This window comes from Rhinopithecus roxellana, chromosome 8 (assembly GCF_007565055.1).
Source record: "Rhinopithecus roxellana isolate Shanxi Qingling chromosome 8, ASM756505v1, whole genome shotgun sequence".
Lineage (NCBI taxonomy): Eukaryota > Metazoa > Chordata > Mammalia > Primates > Cercopithecidae > Rhinopithecus > Rhinopithecus roxellana.
This window is the reverse complement of record NC_044556.1, coordinates 54,888,083-54,899,757: the sequence shown is the minus strand read 5'-3', so window position 1 is coordinate 54,899,757 and position 11,675 is coordinate 54,888,083. Positions and strand designations below refer to the sequence as shown.

At 50.1% G+C, this 11,675-nt stretch overlaps 1 protein-coding gene and 1 long non-coding RNA gene across 3 annotated transcripts; one reads left to right on the top strand and one right to left on the bottom strand.

Annotated features, from left to right (window-relative positions):
* Positions 1 to 772: 772 nt before the first annotated feature.
* On the top strand, positions 773 to 6,772 carry FCRLB (Fc receptor like B). 2 transcript variants are annotated; one of them, XM_010373610.2, is made up of 6 exons: positions 773 to 1,262; positions 1,539 to 1,559; positions 1,917 to 2,171; positions 4,379 to 4,645; positions 5,403 to 5,548; positions 5,882 to 6,772. In XM_010373610.2, the coding sequence occupies exons 1-6, from the start codon at positions 1,022 to 1,024 to the stop codon at positions 6,110 to 6,112; spliced, it is 1,161 nt and encodes a 386-aa protein (XP_010371912.2). In that variant the 5' UTR covers positions 773 to 1,021; the 3' UTR covers positions 6,113 to 6,772. The 2 variants fall into 2 exon arrangements, with proteins under 2 accessions (XP_010371912.2, XP_030790745.1); XM_030934885.1 differs by having other exon boundaries at positions 5,258 to 5,548.
* On the bottom strand, positions 1,159 to 2,860 carry LOC115898969. The gene is made up of 3 exons (XR_004058601.1): positions 2,737 to 2,860; positions 2,530 to 2,628; positions 1,159 to 1,377 (listed from the first exon to the last, which is right to left on the bottom strand). It is a non-coding gene; the product is annotated as an uncharacterized LOC115898969 (long non-coding RNA).
* Positions 6,773 to 11,675: the final 4,903 nt, after the last annotated feature.

The window sequence follows — 11,675 nt, the reverse complement described above, 5'->3', positions numbered from 1 at the left end:
GACCAGCATAATTTAAATGACCAGTCACATTTTCCTAAGAGGCATTTGCATTTTTAAAAGGGGCTCCATTAAGCAAAATATGAGGGGATTCTCAGAGTGGAACTTCAGGCATCCACAAGAGGGGAAGATACTATCTCACTGGGAGTTGACAGTATCTGATAATTGATCTCCTTCCCATCTGATTTCCAAGGGATCAAGGTGTCCCGGTTCTAAACAACCACAAATAAGGACAGGATAGAGTCCAAGGAGACATACTATCAGGTTGGAAAATTCATTAAGTATTTACATGAAAATTCAGGTTCCTCACTGCTCAGGTATGGTCACATGGCTCAGAAAGCACAAGAAGTAGAGCCCTGAGGTCAGACCTGAGAGGCTTCTGAGGGGCTGATGCAGTGACTTCTCTGCTACAGGTCAGGATTCCTGGAACTGGGGCATGGTTGAGGAGGGGTTGCAGGGAAGGGTGGGAGGAAGGAAGAAAGGAATAAGTGAGTGGAAGTGCTTCAGGATGAGCTCATCGGGGGTGGGTAGGAAAGAAGTTTTCTAACTTATTAAGAATTTAAGAATTTATGAGAACTCAAGATTTCAGGAAGGGAGGAAGAAGAAACACATTGCATTTCTATCCTTGACTGGGGAACTATATGATAGGGATGGGAAGGGTGGTTGGTGAGTCATGCCTTTTTGTCTACTCATTGTGGGAGGATGTGAGCTCTGGGGGCAGGCAACCCAACATTGACCTCTCTAGGTCTCACGCCAATGTCTGTTATCAGGAGTGGGCAGGAAAAAGGACCTTAAGGACATGAGGCTGTGTCTTCCTCAGCTGAGCCTTGCAGGGCTGGCTGGAAGGTGGAGAAGGGATGGGATGGGCGTGGGATGTCAATGGGAGCTTGAAGATGGAAGGGTCATCTGCTGGAGCCTGGGATTCTATGGGGCTGTCTTGTGCTGTGGAGGATACAAGTTCTGCAGGCCTTCCTTACAGTAGTCACGGCTGGCCTGAGCTGTGAGGTGGCTATAGAGGCGGTAGATGAGACAGTGCCTGGCACTTGAGATACCTGATGTTCAGCCTGCCTTCTACTCGTTCCAGTCTGCCATCTTCAGGAACCAGCAGTGGGTGGGAGAAGCAGCAATATCTCCTAGTACTCAGTGGCATCCACTGGCCACTTTCTTTCTCTTTGTTCCCCATCTCATGCCAGCACATCTCCATCCTTCTGCAGCTGCTGCAGTCAGATCCATCATGTGGGCACTGACAGCCCTTCTGCTCCTGGGTGAGTCCGCAGTGAGGCAGCAGATGAGCTTTGGGTGGTGGAGAAAAGGGTGGAGCAAGGTATGGGGAGCGGAGGGTAGGTATCCAATCCTCAGTTTCCAAGTGGTTCACTATTTCTGGAGGGTAAAGAAGAAGGGGCTTTCTCAGAGCTTGGGAAACCATGGGCAAAAGAAGAAAAACGGGTTTTGGGATCATTCAGCCTTTCTTGTCATCAAGAGTCTCCTCTCATCACCACCATTCGCCTTCTCCTTCCTCTTCCTTCTTTTTTGTTTTGCAGTTCCAAGCGGTGGGCAAGCTGGTGAGTCTTATACATTTCTCATCCCAATTTTCTACAACTTCCACTCCAACTCCCTAAGTTACCCGCTCAAGTAGACTCCTCACTTCTTGGCTGCTCTGGGATAGTGTCTTTTCCTACTCTCCTCAACCACTGGGACTAAATTTGCTTGAAGGCATTTAGAAATGGGTGCTGGCTGATGGACTGATAGTCTGTAACCCAATGAATGTGATCTCCTGTCCTGCAGGGATGGGTTAGTACATGGGCTGGGGTCTGGGAGCTGGGGTTTCCTAAGATTTCCCAAACTCAGGTCGTTTCTTTGGGCACCTTACCTTGATTCTCTTTGCTTGCTGCCCCCTCTTACCCCACCTCTCACCCCAGCTACTCTGGAGAAGCCCATATTGTCTCTACACCCACCTTGGACCACGATCTTCAAGGGGGAGCGGGTAACTTTGAAGTGTGATGGATACCACCCACTGCTCCTGGAGCTCCAGCCCATCAGCACTCTCTGGTATTTGGGCCACCTACTTCTGCCCTCTCACAAGAAGAGCATTGAGGTGCAGACACCAGGGGTGTATCGATGCCAGACACGGGGAGCACCCGTCAGTGACCCCATTCACCTCTCTGTATCCAATGGTGAGTAGTCTGAGCATGAGGGGAGGGGGAGCACTTGTTTCCTCTGGCAATACTAGCCGTCTGGTGGGAGGGGACACTAGGTCAATCCCAAGGTGCAGGAAACAAGGGCCACACTGGGGCCTATCTTAAGTCTCTGGAGCAGGTAGGGACCTGCATGGCACTATGCGAGAGATGCAGTAAGGCATGCCTAGCCCCAAAGGTCCCCTTACCCACCCCCCTGCCACAGTGTGAGGCACAGTGTGAACATTTCTGTTTGTTTCTGAGACCAGCTCAGAAGAGCAAAAGGCTCCGAGGACCTGGAGTGCTGGATAGAGAACTTTAGGGGGTAGGGGAGCTCTGAGTAGTAAAAGAAACTCACCAAACAGGAAAGGTGAGTTTCCCTGGCAGGCCGAGCACAGATGGAGGATCTACTCTCAGTTGAACAGTGTGATGCTTCTCTGTGCCTCAGTGTCTACATCTGTAAAGAAGGGACAATAACAGTATGTATGTCTTTGACTGCGCTGAGGATTAAAAGTGAATTGTGATTTGCTAAAGAAAAAAAGCAGCAATTGAACTGAGCACTTACTCAAAGTTTTACTGCATACGTATATATGCGTACACAGGAGTCATCTGAGAAACTGATTCTTGAGATGCTTGAAGAGTTTTAAAACAGGATAAGAAAAATAACAATAATTTGTTCATTAAGGTACAGGATTGCTGGGCATGGTGGTTCAATCCTGTAATCCCAGCACTTTGGGAGGCCAAGGCGGGCAGATCACCTGAGGTCAGGAATTCAAGACCAGCCTGGCCAACATGGTGAAACTGTATCTCTACTAAAAATACAAATATATATATATATATTAGCTGGGCATGATAGTGGGTGCCTGCCTATAGTCCCAGCTACTCGGGAGGCTGAGGCATGAGAATTGTTTGAACCCAGGAGGCGGAGGTTGCAGTGAGCCGAGATCATGCCATTGCACTCCTGGCCACAATTTGTATTCAGAATTTAAAGTACATCACTCAGTGTTCAGATTAGCACTTACACACACTTCATATTCATACTCTGTGGCCTCTTGTTTGGAAATTGTTGGTGATAGCAATAATTATACTGAGTACTATAGGAATAATTACTGTTTACAGACAGTGCATGTGGATTATGCTTATTACTTGCAGGATTCTTTCTCAATGTACAACACCTAAAATGGCATCTGCTCTGTGCTGGGGCTATGTAACTGTGCTACAATGATCACAGGGTAATTATGGGGTGCTGTAGGAGATACCTAAGGCTGTCCTGGGGTGTCAAGGATGTTTTCTGGAGAAGATAAGGTCTAAGCCTAGACTTGCAGGAGAAGCAGGCCTCAACTTAAATAGGTGAAAAGAGTCTTCTTGGCTGAGGAAATCGCAGGTACAAAGGCCTTGGGCTCAATTCTCTCAACAGGGCCAATTGTCTCAACAGTTCAGTATGGCTGGAACTTAGCCTGTTAGGAGTGGAAAGTGAAGAAAGTAGAGAGGAAATGGGGCAGGAGTGAATACTGCCATGGTGAGGGAGAGGTAAGCAGGATCCAGTCAGGAAGACCCTGACACCATCCTAAAGGGGTTATGGTTGATTCTTATGGTCAAAACCCTTTGAGGCTGGAGCCAAGTCTCTGGCATCTTTGCCTCCCCGGCTAAGAGAAAGACCAGCCCTCCCCCTTCCTTCCCAGTCACCTACAAACACATCTTGCACTATGAGGCTACTGGGTGCCAACCACCAGGGAAAGCCTGTCTGCTCAGGAAAGCAGTGGGAGGCCAGGTGCGGTGGCTCACGCCTGTAATCCCAGCACTTTGGGAGGCCAAGGTGGGCGGAGCACCTAAGTTCAGAGTTCCAGACCAGCCTGGCCAACATGGCGAAAACCTGTCTCTACTAAAAAATGCAAAAATTAGCTGGGCATGGTGGAGCACACCTGTAATTCCTAGTTACTCGGGAGGCTGAGGCAGGAGAATCGCTTGAACCCGAGAGGTGGAGGTTGCAGTGAGCTGAGTTTGTGCCACTGCACTCCAATCTGGGCGACAGAGCAAGACCATGTCTCAAAAAAGGAAAGAAAAAAGAAAAGAAAAGAAAGCGGTGGGAGATGGCGGGGAAGGGAGGGAGAGGAGTTATGGGCAGAAAGCAGGGAGGCTGTGAGAGTGGGAGATCTCCAGGGCTGGACTTTCTGTGGAGTCAAGCGTGTCTGTGGTGTCTGTCGCAGATTGGCTGATTCTTCAAGTGCCCTATACTCCAGTGTTCGAGGGCGAGCCGCTGGTCCTGCGCTGCCGCGGCTGGTACGACAAGGTGATCCACAAACTTCACTACTACCGTGACGGCCAAGCCGTGCGCTACTTCCATTCCAGCGCCAACTACACCGTGTTGCAGGCTCGCGCCAGCGATAGCGGGCGCTACCAGTGCTCGGGCACCATGCGCATCCCGGTGGAGAGCGCGCCCATGTTCTCCGCTAAGGTGGCTGTGACAGTGCAAGGTGGGAGAGACCAGGGGCCCCGGGAGGGAGGCAAATGAGCACTGAGAAATTCTGGGACAGGAACTCGGCGGGAAAAGACGGGGCGGAAGTTCAAATAGCTGCCACTTGGCGGGTTTCTCTTAGACTACCGACGCTGTCTCCTCTCCTTCGCCGCGAAGGAGCGCTTGATCTGCAGCCTGCTTGGAGGCTGGTCCCTTTCCCCAACGCTCACCCTGGCTTCTTACTCTGGCTGGGGACTCCCATATAAAGGGCAGCTCTGCCAGGGGCAGGGGGCACCGTAGGCCTGGAACGAAGGAGCGACTCCCTAGCGTCCTGCAAGGCAGGCGCAGCGTCTCCTCTCCTAGGCTGCAGAACCCGAGCTGTCAGTCGGGATGTCACATGAAGCGTGGGGCCCGGTCCCTCTTCCTTTCAAGCTTTCCCCGTCCCTCGTGGACTCGGTCCCCCTGCCCCACGTTTCAGAAGGCTCCCCTTCCCCCTCCACGTGGACACACGGCCTCCTCCCCTGCCCCCCTTGGTCTGTGGGTCTGCAAGGAGCCCTCACGGGAAGCAGGAAGGAGCTGGGTCGTGGAGCGGTGGACGAACCGGCGTCGTTGCTCCCCGCCTTCTCCGCAGAGCTGTTCCGGGCGCCGGTGCTGAGGGTGATGGGTCCGCGGGAGGCCCGCGGCGCGACGCTGGGCGGGGTGGTGCTGCGCTGCGACACGCGCCTGCACCCGCAGAAGCGCGACACCCCGCTGCAGTTCGCGTTTTACAAGTACAGCCGCGCGGTGCGCCGCTTCGACTGGGGCGCTGAGTACACAGTCCTGGATCCCGAGGTCGAGGAGCTGGAATCGTACTGGTGCGAGGCGGCCACCGCCACCCGCAGTGTCCGGAAACGCAGTCCGTGGCTGCAGCTCCCGGGGCCGGGTGAGTGCCTGCACACCCTCCCGGACGCCCATCCTGGCGAGCAGCCCTGCTTCCGCCTCTCGGCACCCACAAATCTCCCCCGTCTCTCCGTCCCCGTCTGGGCCCCCCCCTCCAGGCCTCCCGGTCCCCGTCCCGGGCCCCCTCCCCCCTGACCCCCTCCCCGTCCCGGTCCCGCCCCCCTCCCCCAGTCTTTCCCATCTCTCACTAGCCACCCTCTTCCTCACCCTTCTTCCAGCCTTCCCCATCCCCGCCCACTGCCCCACGCCTCTCCCCCAGCCCCGCGCCGAGAAGAACCATGAAAGCCGCGCGTGACTGGGCGTGATGCATTCACAGGTTCTCCCCTGGACCCGGCCTCCACCACCGCCCCACGAGCCGCAGCCTTGGCTCCTGGAAACAAGCCGCTTTTCTTCAGAAAGCCCCCGGTGTCCAGATCGGTCCCATCGGTCACCTCCGTCCCGAGCACCACTTCCACCCGTCTGCAATTCCCGGCGAGCGGCGCCCCGACTGCTGGGCCACCTGCCTGCGCTCCGCCGACGCCCTTGGAACAATTGGCTGGAGCCCTGAAACCCGACGTGGACCTTCTGCTCCGAGAAATGCAGCTGCTCAAAGGCATTCTGAGCCGGGTGGTCCTGGAATTAAAGGAGCCACAGGCCCTCCCGGAGCTCAGGGGTACGCCTGAGATCCCCACCTCTCACTTTGCTGTGAGCCTGGGAACCCCAGAGACCACTCCTGTGGAGAGCTGAGGTGGGGGGCTGCCGTCCCCTCTGCAGGCTCATTCCTCCCTGGTCGCCTGCTTCCCCTCACGCGAAGTTCTTTCAAAGCCATCTGTTTGCATCCTTGTGTTTTGCTGTGGTTTTTAAAGGAGCTCCCACGAAGTGTAGTGGCTGACGATTTCAACCTCACAAGCAGTTTCTAACCACAAGCATTCTCTTTGAATTCTCACAGAATTCAGCAAGAATTAGAAACCTGCTATTTACTACATTGTGGTTTAACTTTGGAAGTGAATTTAATCACCCATAACCCTTCAGATAAGCCTAGCCAGTACATATTTCAGCACAGGCAGTTTTTTTGGTATTTAAGTACATTGAGGTAACTGAGGACTTGATAATATTTTAGGGTCGAGGTGTAATTATTCATAATGAATTTACTCTGTTGATATTAAAAAGACGTTCAGTCCTATTACTGATGAGTTTACATCTTCAAATAAATCCTGGGTTCTATTTAGTTTTGGAGAGGGAAAGTTGTTTGTGTGGGCCTCCCATTGGCTGGTTAAAAGGATCAGAGTCTTTGGGAAGCGGAGGTGGGCGGATCACCTCAGGTCAGGAGTTCGAGACCAGCCTGGCCAACATGGCAAAACCCTGTCTCTACTGAAAACATAAAAATTAGTCAGGCATGGTGACAGGCGCCTGTAATCCCAGCTGCTCGGGAGGCTGAGGCAGGAGAATTGCTTGAACCCGGGAGGCGGAGGTTGCAGTGAGCCGCGATCGTGCCATTGCACTCCAGCCTGGGTAACAAGAGCAAAACTCTGTCTCAAAAAAACAAAAACAAAAAACAGGCAGAATTCTATTAGAATCACCCGGGTGCACCCACTGCCCCAATGCAGCTAGACAGACTGATGGGCTGTGGTAGCAGCAGGCAGACTATGCTAACCTTAGCCATATATTAAATAAGTGTACCATTTGCATTGAGAAATCTTTTTGAAGAAACTTTAAGACAAATCCTCAAAATCGAGTTCTCATTCTTAGCAACTTTTTTCTTAGCAACATGCACAGATCAGTATGCCATCCTGCATGATGACTTTACTGTCACTTAGTTAAAAGAAGAAAAGTGAGAAGCCATTTCAATTGCAATTTCATGGTTATGTTCCTGGAAAGTCCCATTTTGATGGGTTTTCCCATCTGCCTACTGGAGCCATCATTCCTCTGCAGGGCTAGTGTGACTTGTCCTCAGGAGGCCTCGTTCTCATCAGGTCCATACCATTCTTAAGTTTCACTTTTTTTTTTTTTGAGACGGAGTCTTGCTCTGTCACCCAGGCTGGAGTGCAGTGGCTGGATCTCCGCTCACTGCAAGCTCCGCCTCCCGGGTTTACACCATTCTCCTGCCTCAGCCTGCCGAGTAGCTGGGACTACAGGAGCCCACCACCTCGCCCGGCTAGTTTTTTGTATTTTTTAGTAGAGACGGGGTTTCACCGGGTTAGCCAGGATGGTCTCGATCTCCTGACCTTGTGATCCGCCCGTCTCGGCCTCCCAAAGTGCTGGGATTACAGGCTTGAGCCACCGCGCCCGGCCTTAAGTTTCACTTTTAAGGCTTAGAGCTGTAACAACTGTACTCTCTCATCCTTTACTTCTGCTTGATAGATGTTCAGTCACAATCCCATTTTCCATTTATTTCTGAGTGATTAACCAGAATAATATCAACAGCTTTCATCCTATTCTTCTAAATATTGTTCCTCACCATATTATTATTACAAAGCCACTAAAATTATACAGAGAGGCAGGCAGGCAGGCAGGTCCACACATAAATTACGGTGCAATGTGATAAGTGCTCTATGAAACATGATAGGAATTCAGAGAAGAAAGTTGAATTTTTAAGGAAGAGCAAGAATTAACACATGGAGATGTGAGAAAGATTGAGGGTATGGCAAGTAGTCTGAGGATGCATATACACAGAGAAATGAAAGAATGTAGCATGTTTATGGAGGTGCAAATAATTGGGAGTGGTTGGAGAATTATGTATGTTTATGTGTATGCGTGTAGGTGTATTTTAGGGAGGAGGTGGCAGAGATGAATATGGGGAAGTAGGAAGAAATCAGAACATGAAAGTCTTGTTAAGAAGTGCTTTAGGCCGGGCGCGGTGGCTCAAGCCTGTAATCCCAGCACTTTGGGAGGCCGAGACGGGCGGATCTCGAGGTCAGGAGATCGAGACCATCCTGGCTAACACGGTGAAACCCCGTCTCTACTAAAAAATACAAAAAACTAGCCGGGCGAGGTGGCGGGTGCCTGTAGTCCCAGCTACTCGGGAGGCTGAGGCAGGAGAATGGCGTGAACCCGGGAGGCGGAGCTTGTAGTGAGCTGAGATCCGGCCACTGCACTCCAGCCTGGGTGACAGAGCGAGACTCCGTCTCAAAAAAAAAAAAAAAAAAAAAAAAAGAAGTGCTTTAGCCTGTTGGATATGTGGGATGGCTATCTGAAAGAATTCCTGACATGAAGGCATCAGTATGTCTAATTGGAGGAAATGCTAACTTAAAATTAGACAAGAAGAATCAAACTTATCCCAGCGGATCTTTCTTAACTCGGAGGAGGTATGTCCAGGTCCCTATAATTCAGTACTGGGGTCCCGGTCTACAAGGGCCTTTGTGGCTCTGATTTCCAGCTTTCTGATGTAGGCTTATCTGACTTTTCAGAACTGTCTTCCAAGGCAACTTTTCCTAGTTAACTGCATTCTATTTCAGTGACCAGGCTCTTTTCCCCTTCTGATTTTGTTTCCCTGAGATTTCTGCCTTTTTTATTTTTTTGAGACGGAGTCTCCCGTCTCTCTGTGTTGCTCAGGCTGGAGCTGTCTCTGTTCACTGCAACAGATGCCTCCCAGGTTCAAGCGATTCTTCCGCCTCAGCCTCCCTAGTAGCTGGGATTATAGGCACCCGCCATTATGCCCAGCTAGTTGTTTTATTTTTGTAGAGAGGGGGTGTTGCGGGAAGGCAGGGACCTGGAACGGGAGGGACTGGCTGAAGCTGCAGCAGAAGAACATAAATTGTGAAGATTTCATGGACATTTATTAGTTCCCCAAATTAATATTTTTATAATTTCTTACACCTGTCTTTACTGTAATCTCTGAACATAAATTGTGAAGATTTCATGGACACTTATCACTTCCTCAATAAATATTCTTGTGATTTCCTATGCCTGTCTTTACTTTAATCTCTTAATCCTGTCATCTTCCTTATAAACTGAGGAGGATGAATGTCGCCTCAGGACCCTGTGATTGTGTCAGCTGCCCAAATTGTTTGTAGAGCATGTGTGTTTGAATATGAAATCTGGGCATCTTTCAAAAAGAACAGGATAACAGCGATGTTCAGGGAACAAGAGAGGTAACTTTGAACTGACGGCAGGTGAGCCAGACAGAAACAGAGCTATATTCCTTCTCTTTCATAAGCAAATAGAAATATCGCTGAATTCTTTTTCTCAGCAAGGAGCATCCCTGAGAAAGAGAATGCGCCCTGAAGGTAGGCCTATAGACGGCCCCTTTTAAGGCGTCCCGTCTTTTATGGTCGAAGCCGAAGGGATGAAATAAGCCCCAGTCTCCTGTAGTGCTCCCAGGCTTACTAGGATGGGAGAATTCCCACCTAATAAATTGTGGTCAGACAGGTTACCTCCTGTCAAACCCTGTTTCCTGATAAGATGTTATCAATGACAATGTGTGCCCGAAACTTCGTTAGCAATTTTAATTTCTCCTCCTCCGGTGGTCCTGTGATCTGGCCCTGCCTCCCTTTGCTTTGTGATATTTTATTACCTTGTGAAGTATGTGATCTCTGTGACCCACACCCTATTCGAGCACTCCCTCCTCTTTTAAAAATCGCTAATAAAAACTTACTGATTTTATGGCTTGGGGAACATCAGGGATCCTGCTGAAATGTGATATCTCCCCCGGACACCCAGCTTTAAATTTTTCTCTCTTGTGCTCTTTCCCTTTATTTCTCAACCCAGCTGAGACACTTAGGAAATAGAAAAGAACCCATGTTAAACATCAGGAGCGGGTTCTCCCGATAAGGGGTTTTCACCGTGTTGTCCAGGCTGGTCTTGAACTCCTGACCTCAGGTGATCCACCCACCTCAGCCTTCTAAAGTGCTGGGATTACGGACGTGAGCCACTGCGCCCGGCCGGTTTCTGCCATCTTGATCTAGACAGGAAGTGACTAACATTAGTGGCAAGAGGCTTAGTAATCAAAGAATCTCAGGTCATTTAAAAAATCAGTTGAGGCCGGGCGCGGTGGCTCAAGCCTGTAATCCCAGCACTTTGGGAGGCTGAGACGGGCTGATCACAAGGTCAGGAGATCGAGACCATCCTGGCTAACATGGTGAAACCCCGTCTCTACTAAAAACTACAAAAACTAGCCTGGCGAGGTGGCGGCGCCTGTAGTCCCAGCTACCCGGGATGCTGAGGCAGGAGAATGGCGTAAACCCGGGAGGCAGAGCTTGCAGTGAGCTGAGATCCGGCCACAGCACTCCAGCCTGGGTGACAGAGTGAGACTCCGTCTCAAAAAAAAAAAAAAAAAAAAATCAATTGATCATTTTTGAAGAGTACAAAAAAGAGAAATAGTTACTCAAAGGGGACCTAGGACAGCAGTAAGCCTTTCATTCATACGTTTTTGGCAACATCAACATCCTTGTTCTTGTTTTGCCATCTACTTCCATTTAGAACTAGGATGTGGGGGGATAGGGAAGAACAAGAACTTTTTGGTGAGAATGAAAATCATTCATGACTCAACTTTCCTGTGTGGGGGAGAGGAACTGACTTCTATGACTTGTAGACTCCACTGTCTTCTTCGTGCACCCCAGCTTTTAAAGAGGAGGGCAGGATCAAGATGATCTTCTAAGATATCTGTTATTGATCTCCCAGGAAGACCTGCATTAAGGAAATACAGCTTCATCTTCATCCCTTCTGTTTGAGGTTCCAGCAAGCATTTAGGGAAAACAGAAGGCTAGCTAGCCCAGGTTGTCCAAGGGGTCTCTCAGAACTCATTCACAAACAGCAGGGATGGCAGAAAAATGCTGGAGAAACCTAGGGAGGAATCTGCTTCTCTCTGAGCCTCTCATCAGTTCTGTGTCTCAGACTTAGGCTGCAAATCCTAATCCTGCTGCTGTCCATACCAGATGCCAGACAAGGAACCCAAATGTCCTCTCTCAGAGAGCAGAAAAAATCCTGTCGCGTTCCCTTTGGATTTCAGCCTTACTCTTTCATTCTCTCCTCCCTGAGTCCCAGTTTTTACTTGACCTTACACTATGGAAGGGGGATCTCTTTGGGTTTGTAAACCAAAATTAAAATTCTAAGCCCCCCCATAGACGAAATGGACCCCCCTCACAGCCAAGAAGATTTCAAAGAAACCTGAAAAACTAGTTTAGGCCATGAAG